Raw genomic sequence first — 13,004 nt, 5'->3', positions numbered from 1 at the left:
TTTTATGTCCCCCAACATAATCTGTCATGAGGCCCCCATACACAGTAGATGGTAGACCAATCCCATTGAAATCACCCGATCCTGATCCACTGCTTTGGAATTGGGTTACATGACCTTGTCACTCATCGTCCGGTCCCATTAGTGCAACCTGGGCAGCTGCACAGGGGCACCAGCGGTAAGGGGGCTCACTTATACCTCCAATGCAAGATGATCTGATGTAGAAAAAAAATGGTTGAAACATCTGTGAGTGATTTATCGCTAGTTTAGTTGTAGATTATGGAGACATTTTTTTTTAGATGAATGAATCAATTTGCAGGAGACTGATCCAATGGCCAGGTGTCATGGGTGCGTCAGATGTGGCAGTCGCCCTGCAGTTGGTTGCAGGAGATCCCTTCGTTTGGCATTACAGACATCTTCTTAGCGGTCTCACTGTAGGACCCAGCGGCTACCTCCCTCCTGCTCTAATTGACAATCAGGCCTGGGTGTTTAAATACTTCCTGGTTGCTACACAGAGGTGCCAGTGATATTCACATGACCCCTTGTGAAGGCTTGGAGCAAGTACAGTTCTTACTTCCTCTCTGGTGCTAAGAGGATGTGTGTGCCATCTCTCTGAAGTCGACTCAAGCTAAGCTACTTCCCCCGTGTCTGTCTCCCCTTGCTGTCTTTAGTTGTCAGTGGGGATCGACTAGTGCTCACCCCCCCCCCTTCCCTATCCAGGGCCAAACGCTAAGGAAATACAGGGATAGGTTCCTGTACGGCAATTGGTGAGGAACCAATATAGAGTCGGTAGGGGAGACAGGGTGATTGCAGATCAGCCTAGGAGGTCTCCATTTCCCCCTTTCCCTAGTGTCGGGGCTCCCTTCCCCTCATCCCTTTGTGTCGCACTTTGTCTTTCCTACACTGTGTGTGACATCAGGTCAGTAGTGGGCACTGAATGAGACCCCTGAGAGCCACCTTATTTCTTCCTGCCCCCCGGCTCTTCTTCAGATTAGCCGGCCTGGCATGATGTTATGGTTGCAGCATGATGTACACCAGGCCATATAATCAGAAAAGGAGCCGGGGATGCCGGCAGCTAAGAGGCGGCTCTCAGGGGTCCCGTCCAGCGGCCACAGAATACTGATCTGGGTCCTGGAAATGTATTCTCCCACCTCTAATTGGATCCACTGTAAACAGACTGATGAAATATTTTACCTTCCTTTTGCTCAGGATTTCCTTGAATGCGCACAGGAGAGCTGTGCTGGACACAACATCCAGCCCGAGAAGGTCTTCCTGGAGGACATGATCCAGACGTATGAGATGATGATTGTCAGACACGGGTAAGCTGGAACTACAGAAGTCCATGGGACGGGGGATTTATTCTTCGCGGTTTCCATTTTATACAATGGACCATGCTGCGTTTTGTTTATCCCGTGCAGTTTTATGTTGGTTGGAGAGCCGTTCTCTGGAAAAACGAAGGTCCTCCACGTCCTCGCTGATACGCTGTCTCTTATGAATGAGCGAGGGTGCGAAGAAGAAAAAGTGATTTACCGGACAGTGAACCCTAAAGCCATCACCATGGGCCAGCTGTTCGGGCAGTTTGATCCAGTGTCACATGAGGTTCGTCTATGATTGGAATTATTGTTTATAATACTAATATCTTTGCTGAAAATGGGAAAATCTCCCCTTTTATGGCTTATGGACATGGTAGAAGGGGTTCCTTCAGAGACATAGATCCCAGCCATACATTGCCGGGCAATCATTTTATTATTGCTTACCCCCTGTTTGCACAAAAATTGGAAACTGTTTTATTTTCCCCATCAGACATGGAAGTGACGCACCCCTGGGCCTGTGTCGCGCAGCGTTGCGCACGCGGGAGCTTACCCGGAGCCGGATCTGTTGAGGGTTGTAGTCTCGTGGCGGTGACCCGGTCCGTGCCCAGGGAGTCAGACTAAGTGGCGCTGTATTAGCGGTAGATGTTGGACGACTATGCCACCCGTTGAATGCAGCGAAGGAGCTGCCGCTGCAGGGCAGACCGCTGAGGCCGGTGGTAGGATTGTGCAGCGTGATAGTATCACCCCCAACGGGAGGGGTATGGCCTCAGGGCAGCCGACGTGGATGATGGGGGTAGCAGGAACCACTCGGAGACGGTACGGTGTAGTTCAGGGTCTTTACTGGTGACAAAGATAAACCCTCCCGGAGTACTGGCTAGCGATTGGGGCCTGGTCAGTCCTTGAGCAGATGGGATCTCCCCTGGCCAGGCGGAGTTGTAGGCCTCCCAAACTAACTGTACTCTTCTGGCTACCTTGCTAGAGGCGGGTATAAGTAGCCCACATCCCTGAGTGTACCGTGTGGTGCTCACCCGTATGGCCGGTGACTTGGGGCCTTCTAGTAGCTTCCGCTCCACGACGGCGGTGCTGGTCCCACGCGTGTGACCGTGCCTTCGGGTTTCTTGGCCAGAGGACCTGAAATCCCCTGCCGGTCGGTTTCTGCTGCTGGATAGGAGTTAGTCCCCACAGCCTCGGACTCCGGGTCCGGTGATAGCTTCTCAGTCAGGGCGAGCTCTGCAGCTGCCAGCCCCTGACTCCTTGTAGCACTGCTCCCACAGAGCTCCTGATGTTCTTTTCCTATATCTGCTTCTCTGTCTCTACTTCTTCTCTACTCACTAACCCTGCCTCAGCCCTAGGTTTATATAGGGGAAGTTCTTCCCCTCCCAGGACTGGGCAGGAGGTGTGGCATGCATAGGATTCCTGACCAAGAGACCTCCCACCTGCTCTCAGACATAACATTGCTGTTACTGTGGAAACCAGACCCCTGGGGTGCCACATTCCCCCCTAGTGAAATTTAGTACTCCGGGACTAAACATATTTTTTTTTTTTAGAAAAACATAACAAGGTATAAACAATAATAGTACAATAAGAAAAACACATAAAGATGGTCACGGCGTGTCCGCAACCGGGTGCAGTTTTTGAAGAAAAGCAAGGTGTCCATTTCACCAAAACAGGGAGACGTAACCAGGTAGGGGTCTGTCCTGCCCCGAGTCCTTAACAGTCTTTAGTCCATTCCTAGGTTACGCTCCAACCATGTACAAAGGATTCCCGGTAAATCCACCAAGGACTCCTATAAATAACTAGAAACACATAATTATACACAAGCAACAAGAAAAACAGGTAACCACAAATAAAACAATTTATACACTTCAAATCCTCCAACGTGCGGGTAACTGGCCTCTAGTGGCCCTAGTGGACCTACGGAGCTGACTGTCTGGCCCTGAACTACAGGGTGTAGGAGCTGTCAAGGGTAAACTGGGCAGCTGTCTACGGGCCCTTTGGCTCACTAGGGGCATGGCAGGCTCACTATAAGCAGAGGGTTGATCCTCCTGGTCTGCTGGTATGGGGTCTTCCGCCTCCTGAACCGCTGTTCTTCCAGCTCTACCTGTTGCTCCGTAGGTGCTTGGGATGCTGGTTGGAGGAAGGTGAGTGCGGGTACCACAACTGCACCATTGACTTGAGTCCAAGACCGAGGGAAGTCTCCGAGCACAGTACTAACCATATCTTCCCTTTCCTCTACGGGTCGATGGTCTTCTTGTTCCTCTTCAGGGTTCCGTAGCTGTTCAGCACACTTCTTCAGGTGATCCCGGGATACAACGGCTATGGTCTCCCCTCCGTCTTTACTGATGGTACAGACTTTCGGGTTCTCGTGGCTTGAGGGCAGTACGGTGTACGGGTCCTTCTCCCACTGGTCGTCTAACTTGTGGAGCCGTCTTTTCCTCTTCAAGACCTGCTCTCCGGGTACCAGGGGAACAGCGGGAGCATACTGGTTGTAAGTTTTCTCTTGTCTTTCCCTAGCCTGACAGAGACTTCACTCCACGCTCTCCTGTACTTTCCGGTACTGCTGCTGCCTCTCTGTGTCCCAGTCTGCTTCTGGTGAAGTGTCCTCGGGTGTCAGGACTCCCATTTCCAGGTCAACAGGTAACTTACCAGGTCTCGCCCTCATTAGGTAAGCCGGGGTACAGTTGGTGGAACCTACCGGGATGTGGTTGTATAGGTCCACCAGATCGGGCAGCTTCTCAGGCCACAGACTGCGTTCTTCCAGGGGCAACGTTTTCAGAAGATCCATTACCACCTGGTTCATTTTCTCACAAAGTCCATTAGTTTGCGGATGATAGGGTGTCGTCCTTATCTTCCGGCAGCCATACAGATTGCAGAATTCCTGGAAGACCTCCGCTTCAAAGGCAGGTCCCTGGTCCGTCAGCACTTGGTCCGGGTACCCGTGTGGACGGCAGAAGTGCTGCTGGAAGGCTCTAGCTGCTGTTTGAGCCGTTAAGTCCTTAACGGGGACGACAACCAAGAACCGGGAGTAATGATCCACAATGGTTAACGCGTAGACGTAGCCACTTCTGCTTGGGGTCAGTTTTACATGATCCAAGGCTACCAGTTCCAACGGCTGCCGGGTGACGATGGACTGCAGGGGAGTCTTCTGGCTGGCACGGTCCTTCCTTCTTAGGTTGCACGGGCCACAGTCTCTGCACCACCTCTCGATGGTTCCCCTCATGCCTACCCAGTGGAACCGCCCGCGCAGCAGGAACTCCAGCTTCTTCCATCCGAAGTGTCCAGCCCCATCGTGGTATGCCTCCATCACCATGGCTGCGTCTCTTCGTGGCACCACTACTTGCCAGATTAGTTCATGCGTCCGGGAGTTAACCATTCTGCGGCACAACTTCCCCTTGTAAAGGAACAGTCGACTCTTCTCAGCCCACAGTTGCTTGGCTTCTTCTGGAGCGTCTGGGTCAAGGCGAGCCTCTGGCCGAGTCAGCATCTCCTTCACCAGTCGGACGGCAGGGTCACTGTCTTGCATTTCCTCCAAGTTGTAGTGAGGCAAGGGGTTAAACGTAGCGGCTTGCTTACTCCTTACCCGATGGGAATACTGGATAGTCCCATGACGGTGGAACGCGGGGAGTTCGACTTCTTCCAGTCCCTCTGGATCTTCTCCTACGTCCGGTAGGTTTGGCATCCTGGACAGGGCGTCCGCGTTGGTATTGGAGCGTCCTGCCCGGTATTTGATTGTGAACTCGTAGTTGGACAGACGGGCCATCCATCTCTGCTCTAGGGCACCGAGTCTTGCCGTGTCCAGGTGTGTCAACGGGTTGTTATCCGTGTACACGGTGAACCGGGAAGAAGCGAGGTAGTGCTTAAAGCGTTCGGTGACTGCCCACACCACTGCCAGGAACTCTAGCTTAAATGAGCTGTAATTCTCAGGGTTTCTTTCGGTGGGTCGCAGTTTTCGGCTGGCGTAAGCAATTACTCGTTCTTTCCCCTGCTGGATCTGGGACAGTACGGCTCCTAGCCCGATGTTACTTGCGTCGGTGTAGAGGATAAAGGGCTGGCTGTAATCAGGGTACGCCAGGATTTCATCCCCCGTGAGGGCCATCTTCAGCTGGCGGAAGGACTCTTCTTCTAACTTCTCCCATTTGAAGGGCGGCTTCTGGTTCTTGGCCTTCCGGGACTGGCCTATCAGGAGGTCCTGCATAGGAGCTGCCTTTTTGGTGAAACCGGGGATGAATCTTCGGTAATAGCCTACCAACCCGAGGAACTGCCGCACTTCCTTTACACTGGAGGGACTTGGCCATTCCTTAATTGTGGTGATCTTATCAGGGTCGGGAGCCACTCCGTCAGCACTCACCACGTGTCCCAGGTACTGCACCTTTGGTTTCAGGAGGTGACACTTGGAGGGTTTTACCTTTAAGCCGTAGCTTGCCAGAGCTTCGAACACTTCCGCCAGGTGTTTCAGGTGGTCCTCATAAGTCTTGGAATATACGATGACATCGTCCAGGTACAACAGGACCGTCTCGAAGTTTCTGTTGCCCAGACAGCACTCCATTAATCGTTGGAAGGTTCCCGGTGCGTTGCAGAGTCCGAACGGCATGCAGGTAAACTCGCTAAGTCCCATCGGGGTGGTGAATGCGGTCTTCTCCCGGTCCGCCTCTGCTACAGGAACCTGCCAGTACCCGCTAGTGAGATCCAAGGTAGAGAAGAAGTTAGCAGATCTTAAAGCAGCCAAAGACTCCTCTATCCTTGGTAAGGGGTACGCATCCTTGTGTGTGATACGGTTGATTTTCCGGTAATCTACACACATCCTCATGGTGTTGTCTTTCTTTTTGACTAAGACTAGTGGAGCTGCCCAGGGGCTACAGCTATCCCTGATCACCCCAGCCTCCTTCATGTCCCTAAGCATCCCCTTGGCGTGTTGGTAGTGTGCAGGGGGTACGGGTCGATACCTCTCTTTTATGGGAAGATGGTCTCCCGTGGGGATGTGGTGTTCTACCCCCTTGACTCGCCCGAAGTCTAACGGGTGTTTACTAAACACTCTCTCGTACTCTTGAACCACCCGATAGACTCCCTGTTTCTGGTGTGAGGGAGTGGAGTCAGTACCCAAATGTAGTTGCTGACACCAGTCCTCCATTGTTTCCTTAGAGCCGTTACCTTCCTCCGGGGAAGATGGAGGCAAGGGTTCTACGGACTGTATGGAATTTTGATTGATGGTATACAATTTGGCTAGCGTGGCATACCGGGGCAGGTACACTTCCCTCTTCCCGATATTTATTATGCGAACGGGCACCCTCCCATGGCGTACATTGACCACCCCCCGTGCTGTCAAAATGGTGGGCCTACTGTCTGAGTAAACTGGTTCTACCATTGCCTGGTAATCTCTACCTCTCAGACCAATAGCTGCCCGGCACCAAATCATCATTTCACTTTTCGGGGGCATGGCAATAGGGAAAGGGTCACACATTCTTACGCTACCAATCTCACCACCGGAGAGTTCTATCTGTTGCCGTCGCATCAGTGCCCGGATCTCTTTCTGGAGCACTCGCTGCTGGCCGGAGCTGGCGTTCTTGGCAATCTGCTGTAAAAGGAAAATCACCTCTGCAAGACAATTTTCAATTACATTAGTTCCTAGAGTTATCTTTGGGTGACTCTCGTGTTTGTCAATGTCTACAATGATCAGTCCCTGTGCCGCCAGTTCGACTCTACCGATTTTAATGGTCACCTCTTTAAATCCAATCTGTGGCACGGGCTGACCATTGCTGGCGATGATACTCAAGTCGTCGTCAGGGTAGCGGGTGATATCCGAGTCATTCCAGTACTGCTTGAAGAGCACGTACGGGATAGTGGTAACCTGTGACCCGGTGTCCAGTAGGGCACTCATAGGGATGCCATCCAGTACCACAGGCAAGACTGGACGTCCTCCCACATATTTGTCGCGCCAGTTCGATGGGCCTGATGATCTTTTTCCTGGGGGTTGGCCCTCTACCCCAGGTTGTGCCAGTTTAAAGGACAGTACCTTGCCATATGTCCGGGTTGATTGCAGCGGCGGCAGATGGGTTGTCCGTCCTCGTTGTATCGGTCGCTGGGTCTTCCTCTGGCCGGTGGGGTCCTCCTTGGTCGACGCCACGGGATGTCCTCCGGTCCGGATGCCAGCTGGATCTTCCCTGGAGTGGAAACCTGTAAAGACTGCACAGTTCGGGTTAGCGCGGCAACGCTTTTAGCTAGCTCTTGGACCTGATGGTGCAGGTCTGGAGCCGGGTCATTGTTCAAAGCCTGCGCATCAGCTCCCACAGGCCCTGCCGACAAGGGCGCCGCCTCCTGGTGGTAAGTGGTAGTGGGGCGTCTGTGGGTCACAACGCCACCTGGTGCCGGTTCTCGGAGCACCCGGATGGCTCTGTCCTTGAACTGTGCAAATCCCAGATGAGGGTCCTGTAAGGCCATTGCCCGCAACTGGGTTCGGTGGGCATTGCAATATAAACCCTCTATAAATTGTTCAGTCAACAGCCTGTCCTCGTCTCCCACGCCGTCAGGGTCGGTCTGCTTAATGGCTCTCAGGGCCTCTTGTAGGTTCAGGGCATAGTCCCTTATACTATCATGTGCCCGCTGTTTGCACCCGTAGAATCTAAGCTTGATCTCGGCTGAGGTGCGGGTATCAAAGGTGTCCCTCAGCCGGGTTAGTATCTCTGCGACAGTCCTCCTCCCAGGTGGCCAGGACTTTACCTCCCTTTGGGCTGCCCCGGTTAATTGGGCCACCAGGATGCTCACTTTTTGCTCCTCTGTGAGGGGATACACCTGGAAGAGGCTATCCAGCTTTTCTCTAAAGTCATGCAGGGTATGTGACTCCCCTGAGTACTGGGGTAGCCAGGCTGCCCCCGGGATATAGGGCATGGTGAAAGGCATGACCGCAACAGCGGTGGCGCTGGCGGGGGTTGAAGCGGTGAAGCTCTCCTCCGTATCCGACATCCTTCTCCCCCCTAGTGGACCGTGGCCTACCTTGCGATGATCCTCTTTCGTAGGCCGCGGCTCCGCAGTGGATCGTCAGGGTTGAGGACCTTCCGTCGCACTCCTGTGACGTCGGCGTCGGCTGGGCTCCTTCCAGGACCTTACGCAACGTCCGGACGTGAGGCGGGGCTTCAGTTCTCGCGCGCTTTCGGAGTCCACGCCCCTCTTCTTCCCGCGCGGTGTCCTCAAGATGGCGTCCAATGGCGGGAAAACGCCACCGATGGCGGGAAGGAAGCGGAAGATGGCGCCGGATGGCGGGAATCTTCACCACAGGTAAGTTTGAACAGTCTTTTTCAGGCACGCAGTACCCGGTGGTTGCGGGCACGAAATCCTGCCGACTACGCCAAAAGTTGACGCACCCCTGGGCCTGTGTCGCGCAGCGTTGCGCACGCGGGAGCTTACCCGGAGCCGGATCTGTTGAGGGTTGTAGTCTCGTGGCGGTGACCCGGTCCGTGCCCAGGGAGTCAGACTAAGTGGCGCTGTATTAGCGGTAGATGTTGGACGACTACGCCACCCGTTGAATGCAGCGAAGGAGCTGCCGCTGCAGGGCAGACCGCTGAGGCCGGTGGTAGGATTGTGCAGCGTGATAGTATCACCCCCAACGGGAGGGGTATGGCCTCAGGGCAGCCGACGTGGATGATGGGGGTAGCAGGAACCACTCGGAGACGGTACGGTGTAGTTCAGGGTCTTTACTGGTGACAAAGATAGACCCTCCCGGAGTACTGGCTAGCGATTGGGGCCTGGTCAGTCCTTGAGCAGATGGGATCTCCCCTGGCCAGGCGGAGTTGTAGGCCTCCCAAACTAACTGTACTCTTCTGGCTACCTTGCTAGAGGCGGGTATAAGTAGCCCACGTCCCTGAGTGTACCGTGTGGTGCTCACCCGTATGGCCGGTGACTCGGGGCCTTCTAGTAGCTTCCGCTCCACGACGGCGGTGCTGGTCCCACGCGTGTGACCGTGCCTTCGGGTTTCTTGGCCAGAGGACCTGAAATCCCCTGCCGGTCGGTTTCTGCTGCTGGATAGGAGTTAGTCCCCACAGCCTCGGACTCCGGGTCCGGTGATAGCTTCTCAGTCAGGGCGAGCTCTGCAGCTGCCAGCCCCTGACTCCTTGTAGCACTGCTCCCACAGAGCTCCTGATGTTCTTTTCCTATATCTGCTTCTCTGTCTCTACTTCTTCTCTACTCACTAACCCTGCCTCAGCCCTAGGTTTATATAGGGGAAGTTCTTCCCCTCCCAGGACTGGGCAGGAGGTGTGGCATGCATAGGATTCCTGACCAAGAGACCTCCCACCTGCTCTCAGACATAACATTGCTGTTACTGTGGAAACCAGACCCCTGGGGTGCCACAGAAGCAACAAATTGTATTATTTATGCCAGAAATTAGCATAAATTTGCATAATTCCAGCCACATTCTGAATAGACTGTGTCTGGCCTCACTCAATACACTTGCTTTGAGTGAGGTCATGCACTTCTAGTTGGCATGTGACCGCGTATATGCAAATCACTTACTTGCGGTCTCTCCCGGTGCCGCCACGTTCACTTCAATAGGGGCCACGTGTAGTCAATACATGTGCATCATCAATATCATAATCCCAGGCATTCCCTTTAATAATCCATTCAATTGTGGGATTGTACTGGATTTTATGGGAAGAGCAATTTTATTGATGCCTCTCTTCATTTGCAGTGGACCGATGGGATAGTCGCTAATACTTTCCGGGAGTTTGCGTTATCTGAGACCCCGGAAAGAAAATGGGTTATCTTTGATGGACCTATTGATACGCTAGGGATAGAAAGTATGAACACCGTCCTAGATGATAATAAAAAGGTAACTCTCTATTTTACTTTGTGAAAACTTTTTTTTTTTTATTTATATCCTTTTCTGTTTTCATCACCATGTAGCATAACAAAAAGTGATACAAAAAGTTATCCTCCATGTATATCTACAGCCATGATGGAGAATAGAAAACATTAGATTTTATGGCATCTTTATATATCTTTAATTAGCAGTAAATTGCAAAAACTGTTTGTATTTCCTAACACTATCCGACAATATCCATTCATGAAGATGGAAATAAGCCTTTAGTAGAGGACATATGTATTGTATGTGGAGAGAGACGCTTTAAAAGATATTCATTGCAGGATCATCTTCCAATTATAAATCAGCTACTAGATTTTTGCACTTTTTTCAGATATTAATTTGTGCACATAATGATTGTACTTTCTCCACTAAAGCTTACAATGATCCTTTATGAGGTTACTGATCAGACTCCGTGGATTAAGTTATTATTCATTTGTTCAACATTTAATATTGTTTTAAATATGTCCTGTTATTTTTAGCGTTGCTTGATGAGTGGGGAGATCATTCAGATGTCACCTCAGATGAGTCTGATTTTTGACACAATGGACCTTTCCCAGGCGTCGGTAGGTTTTCACTCATCCTATAAGAGAGGAGTTCCCATATACTTGTACATCGGGGGATCTAATGCTAACTAATCAGATTTAGTTATAGGGTTGACTTTTAGAGGTATTCTCATCTTTTAAAGCATATCCACAAAATGGCCATAATTGTCTGATAGATGAGGGTCTCTCCTCTGGCACCCACCCAAACTTTTCTCGAATATGAGGCCCCATCTTGTGCCGCTGTGAAAGGAGAGTTTGGCAGCACGAGCAACTCTTCCATTCACCGATTTGGAAGTCCTACATACACAGTCATCAGGGGTGTAATGATCGCGGTTGCAGAGGTCGCGACTGGGCCTGTGCAGGTGAGGGGCCCGCCGACATCAGCGCAAACTTCAACTGCATGTGCACCCCCGAACGCACATTCAGACGAAGTGTATTGAGGCGCAGAGACCCGTTGGGTCTGTGCACGACAATGCACGCTGCCGGCCAATCAGAAGCCAGCAGCTGATGTCGGCGTGCACGTGACTGAGGGTGCATGACAGTGACATCATATGCTCCCGAAGCTTGCACTCTGAAGTCAGATGCTGGCTTCAGAAGAGGATGGCGCACAGCGGGGGAGCGGAGGAAAAGCGAGCAGAATCATTTATTTTTTTTCTATGCATTAAAGTACAACGGCAGAATGGGGGACATATACCAGGATGGGGGATATATATACTAGGATGGGGATATATATATATACCAGGATGGGGAATATATATACTAGGATGGGGGATATATATACCAGGATGGGGGATATATATACTAGGATGGGGGATATATATACCAGAATGGGGGAAAAATATACCAGGATGGGGGATATATGTATCAAGGTGGGGCCCAGGATAAGGGACATATATACCAGGATGGGGGATATATATATCAAGGTGGGGCCCAGGATAAGGGACATGTACACTAGGATGGGGGATATATATACCAGGATGGGGCCAGAACAGGGGACATATATACCAGGAAGGAGCCCAATATGGGGGATATTACTACATAATGGGGTAGGAGGTGCAACACGTATGTCCTTATAGGATTTAGAACACTACAAGGGCCCATACATCTGACCAACATGCAGGGGGTCCAAATGTTGCAATGGGGGCCCATCGGACTCTAGTTACGCTACAGACAGTCATCTCTACATTCACTTTAGTCGCTATAATTAAAGGGATTGTCAGTCCCTTTCATTCTGGTGCTACTACAACAATCATCTAAATGGTGAGGATCCAGTTCCTGACACCAGCACTGAATGTAGGGAAAATGTAATGTTACATAGCTTCTACTCAAATAAATGGATGTCTATGTAATCTATGGATGATGGAAACGTCAGGACACTTGGAAACGACTTTGTAGACTGTTTTTCATCCACCCAGCGAGATAATTAGATAACTGGATGGGCTTGTGTCTTAGGGCAACCCTACTTAGTATATCTCTCTCTCCAGCCCGCCACTGTTAGCCGCTGCGGTATGATTTATCTGGAACCCCAACAACTGGGCTGGGCGCCCCTGGTGAGGTCCTGGCTCAGCACCCTTCCCGATGCACTGAAGACTAAGGACCACCTCGCTCTTCTAGAGGAACCCTTTAAGTGGCTCGTCCAACCTTCCCTTCGATTCCTCCGAAAGCAGTGCAAGGTGGGCGCCATGTGTCCTCTCAATTGTAGGAGCATTGCGCAAGTTTGTAGTCTAGATTTACCCTCAGTGTCCTAATGTCTTTCCTCATAGGATCTGGTGACAACCAGCAATGGCAATGTGGTAATATCACTCACACCATTATTGGAGATGCTGATTTTTGATGTGGTGAGAGGATCCGAATAATAAGAACATTCGTATCTGGATCCTGGTAAGTGGAAGATCTGCCGATCCCATACACAGTGTGGCTGATCCACCTGCAGGTATAGACAGTGCTTTCCTATGCTCCTGGAAATGGGGGAAATAATTCCAAGTGGAGAGAAATTGTGAAAATATCACAATTCTGACATTATTTTTTGGGAATTGTTTTTACGGTGTACATTGTGTGGTAAAATTACTTAGCAATATGATTCACTCCTCAGTACGATTACACCGATACCAAACATGTCCAGTTTTTTTATTAGATTGGTAGTGAAAAAAAAAATTAGAGGTTTGGGAAAAAACATTTTTTTGGGTTGTGTCACCATTTTCCGAGACCCGTGACGTTTTCATTTTTTAGTCGATGGAGCTGTTTGAGAGCTTATTTTTTGTGGTACGAGACAATGTTTTTGTTGATACCATATTGCGATAG

The 13,004-nt window shown here is 51.0% G+C and overlaps 1 protein-coding gene across 1 annotated transcript in view; it reads left to right on the top strand.

Annotated features, from left to right (window-relative positions):
- LOC141220448 (dynein axonemal heavy chain 12-like) overlaps positions 1-13,004 on the top strand; it is a gene marked incomplete at its 5' end in the record, with an annotated part of 24,538 nt that extends 11,534 nt beyond the window's left edge. Inside the window, 7 exons of the mRNA XM_073666365.1 lie at positions 1,207-1,316; positions 1,416-1,596; positions 9,988-10,128; positions 10,641-10,724; positions 12,188-12,376; positions 12,467-12,541; positions 12,933-13,004. Of these exons, the coding sequence (XP_073522466.1) occupies positions 1,207-1,316; positions 1,416-1,596; positions 9,988-10,128; positions 10,641-10,724; positions 12,188-12,376; positions 12,467-12,541; positions 12,933-13,004 (852 nt within the window). The remainder of the gene's footprint in view (positions 1-1,206; positions 1,317-1,415; positions 1,597-9,987; positions 10,129-10,640; positions 10,725-12,187; positions 12,377-12,466; positions 12,542-12,932) is intronic.

Source organism: Phyllobates terribilis, unplaced genomic scaffold (genome assembly GCF_046119375.1).
Source record: "Phyllobates terribilis strain yellow unplaced genomic scaffold, ASM4611937v1 Scaffold_296__1_contigs__length_2355070, whole genome shotgun sequence".
Taxonomy (NCBI): Eukaryota; Metazoa; Chordata; class Amphibia; order Anura; family Dendrobatidae; genus Phyllobates; species Phyllobates terribilis.
The sequence above is the reverse complement of the archived record's forward strand: the minus strand, read 5'-3'. Positions and strand labels throughout refer to the sequence as shown.